Source organism: Amblyraja radiata, assembly GCF_010909765.2.
Source record: "Amblyraja radiata isolate CabotCenter1 chromosome 42 unlocalized genomic scaffold, sAmbRad1.1.pri SUPER_42_unloc_1, whole genome shotgun sequence".
NCBI classification, from domain to species: domain Eukaryota; kingdom Metazoa; phylum Chordata; class Chondrichthyes; order Rajiformes; family Rajidae; genus Amblyraja; species Amblyraja radiata.
In genome coordinates this window covers 3002484-3014257 of record NW_022630087.1, presented here as the reverse complement: position 1 = coordinate 3014257, position 11774 = coordinate 3002484, and the positions used below count along the sequence as shown (strand labels likewise).

Genomic DNA, 11774 nt, shown 5'->3' with positions numbered 1-11774 from the left:
CCTGCCACAGAGAGAGGGAGAGAGAGGGGTGGAGAGAGAAGGGAGAGGGAGAGACAGAGGGGGAGAATTGAGGAGAGAAAGTTCGGAAGGGAGAGGGAGAGAGAGATATCTGAGCGGTGGGGGGCCGAGAGGGGCAGGAATAAGTGGAGAGGGTAGGAGACAGTCCGGGGGAGGGAGGGGGGAGAGGCTGGGGGTTGGGAAAAGGGGTGAAGTGAATAGCGAGGGGGAAGCAGGGAGCAAAGGAAAGGGGGTGAGGGATTCAAGGGAGAGTGGGTTTGTTGCCGAACGGGATGAATGGGGGGGGGGGGGAGGGGTCAAGTGAGTCATAAAAGGGGGTAGGGAGCCTGGTGGAGGTTCACACTGTTTGGGGGTGGGGAGGGGGGGGGAGGGAGCAAAGGGGGGGTAAGGAGCAGGAGGTGGCAGGGGTAAGGGGCAGGGAGCCACAGGGAGGAGGTCACATTGTTTGGGGGCAGGGAGGGTATTGCAGTTTAGGAAGTCAAACCAGGGCAGGATCTTCACTGTGAATGGCGGGGCGCTGGGGCAATAGACAACAGGTGCAGGAGTTGAGGCCATTCGGCCCTTTGAGTCAGCACCGCCATTCAATGTGATCATGGCTGATCATCCCAAATCAGTACCCCGTACCTGCCTTCTCCCCATATCCGCTGACTCCACTATCTTTACGAGCCCTATCTAGCTCTCTCTTGAATGTGTACAGAGAACCGGCCTCCACCGCCCTCTGAGGCAGAGAATTCCACACTCACAACTCTCCGTGAGAAAAAGTGTTTCCTCGTCTCCGTACTAAATGGCTTACCCCTTATTCTTAAACAGTGTGTGTGGCCCCTGGTTCTGGTCTCCCCCAACATCGGGAACATGTTTCCTGCCTCTAGCATGTCCAAACCCCTTAACAATCTCATATATGTTTCAATGAGATACCCTCTCATCCTTCTAAACTCCACAGAGTGTACAAGCCCAGCCGCCCCATTCTCTCAGCATATGACAGTCCCGCCACCCCGGGAATTAACCTTGTAAACCTACGCTGCTCTCCCTCAATAGCAAGAATGTCCTTCCTCAAATTAGGGGACCAAACCAGCACACAATACTCCAGGTGTGGTCTCACTAGGGCCCTGTACAACTCAGCATTGCGGAATGAGTGGAGCAGAGGGATCTAGGAGTGCGGGTACGAGTTGGGCTGAAGGGCCTCTTTCCAATGCTGTATCACTCTATGACAAAGTGCTGGAGTAACTCAGCGGGTCAGGCAGCATCTGTGGAGAGGATAGACACAAAGTGCTGGAGTAACTCAGCGGGTCAGGCAACATCTGTGGAGAGAAGGCACGGGTGGCGTTTTGGGTCGACACCCTTCTTTGGTTTAGTTTAGTTTAGAGATGCAGCGCGGAAACAACAGGTATTTCGGCCCACGGAGTCCGTGCCGACCAGCGATCACCCCGTACACTGGCACTGTCCCACGCACATTAGGGACAATTCAGCAATTTTACAGAGGCCGATTCATCTACAACCCTGAACGTCTTTGAAATGTTGGAGGAAACCGGAACACCCAGAGTAAAATCCCACGCAGGTCAAAGGGAGAATGTACAAACTCCGCACCAGTAGTCAAGATCGAGCCCGGGTCTCTGGCGGTGAGGCAGCAACTGTACCGCTGCGCCAGTGTGCCGCGCAGAATTATATAACGGTTTCCTCCGCCATAAACACACTCAATATGTGCTAGTAATGCCCTGTTTGCCAGCTTGTTGACCCTCTGTGTTCCCCGCTGCAGGGTTTAGGAGCCGTTGCTGTGGACGGAGAGACGGGGACGTGAGCGGCCATTGAGGGCAGCCAGGGTGCAGGTGAGCCCCCATCTGCTCGGTGTGCGGGCTGAGCTTCGAGGGGCTGAGCTTCGATGGAGGACCACTTGACGGGGCACAACAAGGAGAAGCGTTATGAGTGCGACGTGTGTGGCACGGCCTGCCGGAGCCCGAGCGAGCTGGAGATCCACCGGCGGGTGCACACGGGCGAGAAGCCCTATGGCTGCTCCACCTGTGGCATGAGCTTTACCCAGTTGAAGGGGCTGCGGCAGCACCGGCGGGTGCACAGCAGTGAGCGGCCCTTCACCTGCCCTGACTGCGGCAAAGGCTTCAAGTCGTCCAAGGACCTAAAGGTGCACAGGCACGTGCACACCGGGGAGCAGTCCTACACCTGCACCCAGTGCGGCAAGGGCTTCACCCAATCCGGCAACCTGCTGGTGCACCAGCGCACCCACACTGGCGAGCGCCCCTACACCTGCGCCCAGTGCGGCAAGGGCTTCACCAACTCTAGCAACCTGATGAAGCACCAGCGCACCCACACCGGCGAGCACCCCTACGCCTGCATCCAGTGCGGCAAGGGCTTCACCTGTTCCACCAACCTGCTGATCCACAAGCGCACCCACACCGGCGAGCACCCCTTCACCTGCGCCCAGTGCGGCAAGGGCTTCACCCACTCCAGCAACCTGCAGGTGCACCAGCACACCCACAGTAGCGAGCGCCCCTACACCTGCGCCCAGTGCGGCAAGGGCTTCATCAACTCTGGCAACCTGCTGGTGCACCAGCGCACCCACACCGGCGAGCGCCCCTACACCTGCGTCAAATGCGGCAAGGGCTTCACCCACTCCAACAGCCTGCTGATGCACCAGCGCACCCACACCGGCGAGCGCCCCTGCACCTGCACCCAGAGCGGCAAGGACTTCATTAACTCTGGCAACCTGCTGGTGCACCAGCGCACCCACACCGGCGAGCGCCCCTACACCTGCGCCCAGTGTGGCAAGGGCTTCACCTGTTCCTCCAACCTGCTGTCCCACCAGCGGGTGCACGCCGGCAACCGTCCCGTCCCCAGCCCGGTGTGTTGAGAGTGCTCTGCCATGGCCTCCCACGCCCTGTCTCACTAGCACGTGCACACCAGTGGCCCGCCCTACGACTGCCCGTACTGTGGCGAGTCGTTTGACAACTCGCAGGGGTTGCGGAATCACCGGCGGGCCCAAGCCGGGGAGCAGCTGCTCCCACTGTGACAAGAGCATGGGGGCAGCGGCTGCACCAGCGGATACACACCGGAGAGAGACCCTTTGTGTGCGCTGAGTGTGGCAAGGGTTTCACCTATCCATGTTCCCCACAGATGCTGTCTGACCCGTTGAGTTACTCCAGCACTCTGTGAGACGTAACCTATCCATGTTCTTCACAGATACTGCCTGACCTGCTGATTTACTGCAGCACTACGTATTAGAGTCATAGAGTGATACAGTGTGGAAGCAGCACCTTCGGCCCAACTTGCCCACACCGATCAACGTCCCGGCTACACTAGTCCCACCTGCATGCATTTGGTCCATATCCCTCCAAACTTGGCCTATCTATGTACCCGTCTATAACTGTTTCTTAAATGTTGGGATAGTCCTAGCGTCAACTACCTCCACCTGCAGCTTGTTCCACACACCCTCTACTCTCTGTTGAAAAGTTACCCCTCAGATTCTTGTTAAATCTTTTCCCCTTCACCTTGAACCCATGTCCTCTGGTCTTCGATTCCCCCACTCAGGGCAAGAGACTCTGTGCATCTAATTAAATTGTGCTCTATGCTAGATTCCAGCATCTGCTGTTTCTTGTCTCCCTCACCTGTATCCACCTATCACTTCTGAAGAAGGGTCTCAGCCTGAAACATCACCCATTCCTTCTCTCTAGTGATGCTGCCCGTCCCGCTGAGTTACTCCAGCATTCTGTAGCCACCTATCACTTGCCAGGCTTCGTCCAGCCCCAAACTCTCTTTTCCGGCTTCCTCCCCCCACCCTCTCCAATCAGTCTGAAGAAGGGTCCTGACTCAAAACGTCGTCGGTCCATTCCCTCTAAAGCGGTGGAGGAACTCAGTGGGTCAGGCGGCATCTGTAGAGAGAAGGCAATCTAAGGCGACCACTCCCACCTCTACTTTCCGACTTTCTCCACCCCCCACCCTCTCCAAACAGTCTGAAGAAGGGTCCTGACCTAGAATGTTGCCTGTCCATGCTCTCCAGAGGTGCAAGTTACTGCAGGAGATTGTGTCTCTTTTTGTGAACCAGCATCTGCTCTTCCTTGTATCTAGACTAGGCATGCATTTCACCCTTCACTCGCGCTCAGTGCACCAAGGCCTGTTGAATCTCCCGGTTGCCAACCATTTTAACTCCCCTTCCCACTCCCACTGATCTTTCTGTCCTGGGCCAACTCCATTGCCAGAGTGAGGTGACACACAAAATGGAGGAACAGCACCTCATAGCTTACAGCCCAAATTACATTAACACTGAATTCTCCGATTTGAGGAGACTCTCCCCTCATCCAAATGAGTCTGTCCCGACCCCAACTCTTTTTTCCAGCTTCCTCCCCCCGCCCCCGACTCCATTAATCCATAGAAAGGTCCAGACCCGACACATTTTTAAATAGCCTAAGTGTCCAAATAATATTCACAAATAATTCACGACAAAACATGATTTTTAAATCTCAATTACATTAATTTATAGGCCAAATGGAAGGAATTTAGTGTTCAATTGCTGTAAATTAAAGTCCATTTAAATCAGCTTTCTAGTGGGTTCCTGTGAACGAGCTGGTTTAGAACGTTCACATTGCGGTAGATTTGTGCCCTCAAATGCCCAGAAAAATACTGCGGGATATAATCGGCCCAAAATTAGCTACTCGCAACATTAAACTTTGTATAAAGGGATCTTAAGAAGCCCTTTTTAATGTAAAAATAAACAGCCTACCTCCTGTTGTCCCCTGTATGAGATCCGGCGGGTTTCCGGACGTCAGGGGTTTAGAGGTTAATTTTTAAACTACTATAACAATTACATAAAGCTCTTAAAACTAATAATAGCTGAAGCGACGGAATCTGCCAGCGAATTTTCGTTAATAATTAACTACGCTGAACATACTCGATTTGAACAGCCTAGAGAAAATCGCGTTTTAAACCCGCCCCCCTCTAAACGGCGCAAAATCGCGCACACGGGCTGGGACAGATTTTCAGCGACGCTTCAGGTTCGCTTTGCAACATACCTACTTGCTCCCCTGTCCCACCTTGCGTCTTCCGCCCCGCTCTTGACGTCACCGCTCCCGGGGCCCCACAACTGTATTACACTCGCTCCCGGGCCGTCTCCCTCCTCCAATGAGCAACGACCAACTCCTCCGCCCATTGGCCGAGACCGATGTCCGTCGCCGTCTCCTCCTCCAATCACTGCATGCGGGATGCGGGACAACCACCAACTCCTCCCCCCCACCCCATTGGATGATCTAGCTGCCCATCACCCATCTAATCAGCCCCGTCTGGAGGCGGGACAGTCACCAACTCCCCCGCCCATTGGCCCTTCCATCCCTCAGTCTCCCATCCTCCTCCAATGCGCGCGTTCGGGACAACCCTCAGTCCCTCCCCCTCCTCATTGGATGATCCGTCCGCCCCTCTCCCGTCTCCTTCCAACCAGCAACGACAGGGGGCGGGACAACCTACATTCCCCGCCCATTGGATGATCCGTCCGCCCATCACTCAGTCCCCATCCAATCAGAACCTATGGGAGGCGGGATGTCCCTCTAACCTTCCGCCCATTGGCGGGGACCGCCGTCAGTCGCCGCATCCTCGTCCAATCAGCGCGGATGGGGGCGGGACCTGGCGACAGTTGGTGCCCGGGGCCGCCGACATCTTGATCACCGCCCACACACACACACAGCTGTGGACGCTCGCTCGGCCTCCAGCTGTTGACCGTCGCTCATTCACCCGCCCCCCCCCCACCCACACTAACCCATCCCGACTGTCGACCATCGCTCGCGGGCGGGCGGACACAGACCACACTGTTGACGTCAATGGGAGACTGACTGACGGACTGCCAGTAGTCAAGATGGCCGCCTCTGGCTTCACCCCCATTGACGTCAACGGGAGACTGACTGACTGACTGCCAGTAGTCAAGATGGCCGCCGGGATCCCACCAACTGTCGCCGCTCGCGCTCCCTCAGCCGTCGCCGCCCGTTATTTCCCGCCGTTTCCAGAAGGTTGTTCACCAACGGTCGCTCGCTCGCGCGCTCGGTCACTGGGAGTTCGATTCTCCACGACCGACCTTCACATTCCCGCTGGAAATGCGTTGAATAAACACAGGTGGGAAGTTTAAATCATCTTGAATGACAACAACGTGTAGTAGACAGACAGACAGACAGGCAGAGCGGGCGGGCGGGGGAGTTGCATCTGGTTGGGTAACTATAGTCTCTTCCTCCCCCTCTCACCCTCCCCCCCTCTCAGTCTCTCCCTCCCTCACTGTCTCACCCCTCCCCCCCTCTCAGAGACAAGGATCTCCTCACCTCTGAACATTAATAGCCCATTATTATCTGTTATTTCCACTTTTTATCAGTTTATTTATTCATGTGTGTATTTACGTATATAATGGTATATGGACACACTGATCCGTTCTGTATTCATGACTACTATGTTCTGTTGAGCTGAAGCAAAGCAAGAATGTCATTGTCCTATCAGGGACACATGACAATAAACTCTCGTGAATCTCTCACTCCCCCTCTCTCACTCCCTCCCCCCTCTCCCCTATCCCTCCCCACTCTCTCCTCTATCTCCCCTCCTTGCCCCTCGCTCGGACATGCCTCTCCCCTCTGTCTCTACAAAGACGGCAAAAAGATAGAAAGCGAAACAGTAAAAGAGTAACACCACTCCATCCCAATCGAAACCGAGTCTCGATCTGTTAACTCCCCCCTCTCGCTCTAACTCTCCTCCCTCTCACTCCAGCCCCCCCCCCCCTCTCTCCCTCCCCCTCTCTCTCTCTCTCTCACCCCTCTATCCCTCTCCCGTCCCCCCTCTCTCTCTCTCTGCCCCTCGAGATAGGGCGGGGATAGGGTAAAAGGAGCCAATGAATAATATCAATATTTCATTAAACTCTCTACACTCTACCTGCTGTACTTGTGCTTGGCTTGGCTGTATTTATGTATAGTATTACCTGATTAGATTGGACAGCATGCAAACAAAATATTTGCACTTTCTCAGTACATGTGACAATAATGAGTGTCGGCACAGTAGTGCAGCTGGTAAAATCGCTGGCTCACGGCACCGGAGACTCGGGTTCGATTCTAACCACGGCCACTGTTTGTGTGGAGTTTGCATGTTTTTCCTATGACGGCGTGCGTTTCCTCCCACATCCCTATGGCATGCTGGCATGAACATCAATTGCCCTCTGTAAATGTGCCCCTAATATGCAGAACGTGTGATAACATAAAACTAGTGTGAGCGGGTGATGGATTGATGATTGGCATGGACTCGCTGGGCCGAAGGGCCTGTTTGCATACTGTGCCTCTGAACTCTGAATGCTGAAGTTAAAGTGTGAGAATAAGTCGCGTTTAATGTCTGTCAAAAGGTTTCGCTGCCTCAAAAAGGCTGGCAGTATCATCAAAGACCCACACCATCCTGGCCACACACTCATCTCCCTGCTCTCTTCAGGTAGAAGGTACAGGAGCCTGAAGACTGCAACATCCAGGTTCAGGAATAGCTACTTCCCCACAGCCATCAGGCTATTAAACCTGGCTTGGACAAAACTCTGTTTATTATGAACACATTTTCTGTTATTTGCACTTCAGTTTATTTATTCATGTGTGTATATATTTATATTATGGTATGTGGATACACTAATCTGTTTTGTAGTAAATGCCTACTATGTTCTGTGTGCTGAAGCAAAGCAAGAATTTCATTGTCCTATACAGGGACACGTGACAATAAACTCACTTGAACTTGAACATTGTGTCCATCCAGAATCAAGAAGAGAATGCACCCGTGGGATTGAACAGTGGGAGGGGGACAATTGTTGTGAGTTAGCGCATTGTTTAGATGCCGCAGGGAATAAGTTACAGCAACAGCCTGGGGACCATTGTCAGGACAAGTTGCGGATCACAGCCGGGTCTCCCTCCCTTCGTGCAGGGTGCGGGTAGATCTGGCTCGTGGCCTGACAGCAACCCGCTGATCGGAGCGTCTCATCTCCGTCATGTGGTCTGCCTTTTAACAGAGTGGGGGTGGTGACAGCTATGGGTGGAGGAAAACAGACAACACTTGATAATTCCATTATTTTGATTCATCACAGCTCCTCCAATGTCTTCGATGATGGAGCTCCTGGAAAGGTGTGGTGATTCACAGCTGTTGGATTTGACAAATCATAACCGCCAGAGGCTGGAAGAGGCGATTCAAGAGGCGTTGGAGAATGTCGTCTTCGTTCTAGCATACGAGAGATATTTCAGTGAGCAAGAGTACAAGGTAGGGAGAGGATTGGATGAGTGTGTAACTTCAGCTGATACTGAAATGTTTTCATGCACAAATATTGTGGGCGGAAGGGTCCATTCTTGTGCTGTCCTGCATGTAATGAGTCGAGTCGTACACACGTCAATGTACAACACAAAATTTATTAAAGTCCACTCACTCACAGCATTCATCTGCATGGTGTTACAGTAACTAGCAGCTACTCACACTCATTACCAATAAACATAATATTACATAGTGACCAAGCAAAGATACTATAAACATAGTAAACACAACTTGTTCCCCCGCAACGATGATTACACTGCGAGAGGCATAACTAAAGCCGGGTCGAGTTTACTAAAATGGCGGAAGTTCCGCTCCGTTGCGTACTACACGCCAGTCCATTGGAATTTGCAGGAGTGGTCTATCTTGCTCCGTTCTAGTATCTTTGCTAATTACTTAAGCAGACTTCTGATAATAGTAGGCGGAGCTTCTACTAACAAGCACTACAATTGGTTAGTAAGAAGTAACCAATCTACACTTCTCTCTATAATTACAGCGCAGTCACAAAGAATATCCCGCAGAGCAGTTGACATTTAGAGCAGCGGATGCAATAGATGAGGTTGGAGGAGGTGCAGATGAACCTCTGCCACACCTGGAAAGACAGCTTGGGTCCTTGGATGGAGTCGAGGGGGGAGGTAAAGCGACAAGTGTAGCATCTCCTGTTGCAAGGGAAAATGCCCGGGAGGGGGTGATTTGGGTGGGAAGGGACCAGGGAGTTACGGAGGGAGCGGTCTCTGCGGAAAGCAGACAGGGGAGGAGGTGGGATGATGTGGCCAGTGGTGGGATCCCGTTGGAGGTGGCGAAAATGTCGGAGGATTATCTGTTGTATGTGACGGCTGGTAGGGTGGAAGGTGAGGACAAGGGGGACTCTGCCCTTGTTACGAGTGGGGGGTTGGGGAGTGAGAGTGGAGTTACGGGGTATAGAAGAGACCATGGTAAGAGCCTCATCTATAGTAGAAGAGGGGAACCCCCGTTCCCTGAAGAATGAGGACATCTCCGATGCCCTGGTCTGGAATCCACCAGAGTCATGTTTAATCTTCTCTGCCAAATGGATACAGTTGTCACCATCACCATCCCCCACTGGAGGGCAGCACCGGATATCCGGCATCAGCAGCAGCGCGTACCCGGGTCACGTGACAGCGGGCAGGGTCGCCTCTGATGTCACCGCCCGGCCGGCCCGGGAAGCGTTGGGGTTTAAAGGGGAGGGCGGCCGTTTAAAGGGGAGGGTGGGGAATCGGCCAACAATATTCCGGTCCCCAGGGCGGTGACGTTTACACCACGAGATGTTCACACGGCCACACTCAGTCTGGGTCTGGGTTCCTGCAGCGACCTCAGTTTCTTCCCGGTCACACTGAACTTATTCTCCTCCAGCCTGAAACAGTCGAGGAATAAAGAGGAAATAAACAGATGAAACAACAGTGTCAATAACAGGGACTGGGGTTAATATTTCAACAACACTTGCAGAACAAAATCACAGGAGAAAGAAGCCCGCGGATGGATGGAACCCCTGATATTTGATCACATTAAACATTAACACAAACACTTACCTGATCAACTCCAGACTCGGGAGGTTCAGTATGAGGCGGCGGAGAGCGGGGACACATCGGTCTGTGAGGGAGTTGTGTGTCAGGTACAGCCCCGTCAGTGAGCGGTTTGTACTGAGAGTGGAGACGAGATCCTCGGCTCCAGAATCTGTGAGACCGACACTGTCCAGCCTGGAGATGAGAGAGAGTGAGGGTGAGGGACACAGAGAGACAAGAGACGGTGCAAATCCTCAGTGTTTATCAGTGACACAATTACTGATCATATTCAGTGTCAGATACCCAGTGAGTGTAAACACAATCTCTCACAGTCTGGGACTTACCCCAGGGTGTGTGTTTTACAGTCCGGGTTCCTCAGAGCCGCAGACACCAGATTCACTCCGGAATCTCCAAGTTTATTCCCACTCAGCCACAGCAACGTCACCGTATGGTTTGTACTGCGAGCGGAGGCGAGAACTTCGGCTCCAGAATCTGTGAGACCAACACGTTGCAGCCTGGAGATGAGAGAGAGTGAGGGTGAGGGACAAAGAGAGACAGGAGACGGTGCAAATCCCCAGTGTTTATCAGTGACACAATTGCTGATCATATTAATGTTCAGTGTCAGACACCCAGTGAGTGTAAACACAATCTCTCACAGTCTGGGACTTTCCGCAGTGTGTGTATTTTACAGCCCGGGTTCCTCAGAGCCGCAGACACCAGTTTCACACCGGAATCTCCCAGGTCGTTGTCTCCCAGTCTAAACACAAACAGAGTAAGAAACAAACCCCGGCCGCCCGGCGAGTCTGAGATAGATAACTTCCCCCAAACAGATATTTCTGGAAACACCTCAGCACATTATTGTGGATGTGGTGTTTGGTGACTTTCACCATTTATTCTCATTCCCCGACCGACCGACCGGGAAATGTTCCCCGTGCAGAGAACGGCGGCAGGCGGGTGGGCAACGCGCTCGTGTGACCCGGGGGAAGGGGTCGACCACCGGTGACCCGTGGGAGGGAGGGTAAAATAGGAGGGGTGCCCACCCCCACCCCGTGCACAGTGACGGCCGCTCGGCCCCATAGAAGGTGTGCTGGACGGAATATCAAAATAGTGGAACAATTTTACAGTTCAATGTTAGCGACAAACGGACAGTTAACCCAAGTGCTGACACTTGTGCAGAACCGGTCCCAGCCGCTGGAGACCTTCACACTGAATGTGGCAGCTCTGCAGATCTAAACGTTTGATTGTATCACAGAGCCTGATGGCATGAGACAGGACCGCACAGTCAATCGGGGTCAGTCCCAGTCCACTGAATGAAAGTGTTTCCACAGATCCCAGTGTCTGCTGAGCCAGTACAGGACTCTGAGACTCAAACAGGTAGTGCATCGTGTTCAGGAGCCTCCTTTTACCAAACTCACTGGCTGCATTTCTAATTGGACGTTTAACCTCCCCCTTCACCCAGTCACTCACTCGGCAGATTGTTTGATGAGGGAATTTACCCAGAAACTCCTCCAGGATCCAAGCTGCCCGTGGGGAGGAGAGACCAGCGACAAAACGGAGAAATACTTCAAATCGCCCGTCTGTCATGCCATGGGCTTCAATGAGGAGTGTCGTGATATCCCCGCGATCTACAGTCAGGAATTGTGCGAGTGCGGCTACAAACTTGGATGGTGAGGTGCGGGAAGGTGTACACCACGCTCCGGGCTGAATCCTCTCTCTCCAAAAGTTCCATTAGGAACCCGGACAGGAACTGGGAAGGCTGCATCATTTGATCAAATGATTTGATGTATTTGATCAAATCTCAATCTGTGAACACAATGTTCTTCTCAGCCACTCCAGTGAAGGCCATCTGACCAACCCTCAGTAACACCTCACGGAGATTCTCAATCTCACGGCCGTGGTTTTTCAGGATGTTGTAAATAAAATAGCAATATAGTTGTATGATGG

At 53.0% G+C, this 11774-nt stretch overlaps 1 protein-coding gene across 2 annotated transcripts; it reads right to left on the bottom strand.

The window, feature by feature from the left end:
- Positions 1-9374: 9374 nt before the first annotated feature.
- LOC116968999 (NACHT, LRR and PYD domains-containing protein 14-like) lies at positions 9375-11422 on the bottom strand. Of its 2 annotated transcripts, none has more exons than XM_033015973.1 (4): positions 10984-11422; positions 10501-10587; positions 9858-10025; positions 9375-9682 (listed from the first exon to the last, which is right to left on the bottom strand). In XM_033015973.1, the coding sequence occupies exons 1-4, from the start codon at positions 11412-11414 to the stop codon at positions 9598-9600; spliced, it is 771 nt and encodes a 256-aa protein (XP_032871864.1). In that variant the 5' UTR covers positions 11415-11422; the 3' UTR covers positions 9375-9597. The 2 variants fall into 2 exon arrangements, with proteins under 2 accessions (XP_032871864.1, XP_032871865.1); XM_033015974.1 differs by having other exon boundaries at positions 9647-9682; positions 10497-10587.
- Between the last annotated feature and the right edge of the window lie 352 nt (positions 11423-11774).

Bases quoted from the DNA above. Each gene is read 5' to 3' on its own strand.
- LOC116968999 (XM_033015973.1), bottom strand. From the start codon at position 11,414: ATGACAGACGGGCGATTTGAAGTATTTCTCCGTTTTGTCGCTGGTCTC. The intron at 10,588-10,983 runs TTAACTGTCCGT...GTTTGTGTTTAG, and splicing joins CACAAGTGTCAGCACTTGGG to ACTGGGAGACAACGACCTGG. The intron at 10,026-10,500 runs GAAAGTCCCAGA...TCTCATCTCCAG, and splicing joins TGTAAAATACACACACTGCG to GCTGGACAGTGTCGGTCTCA.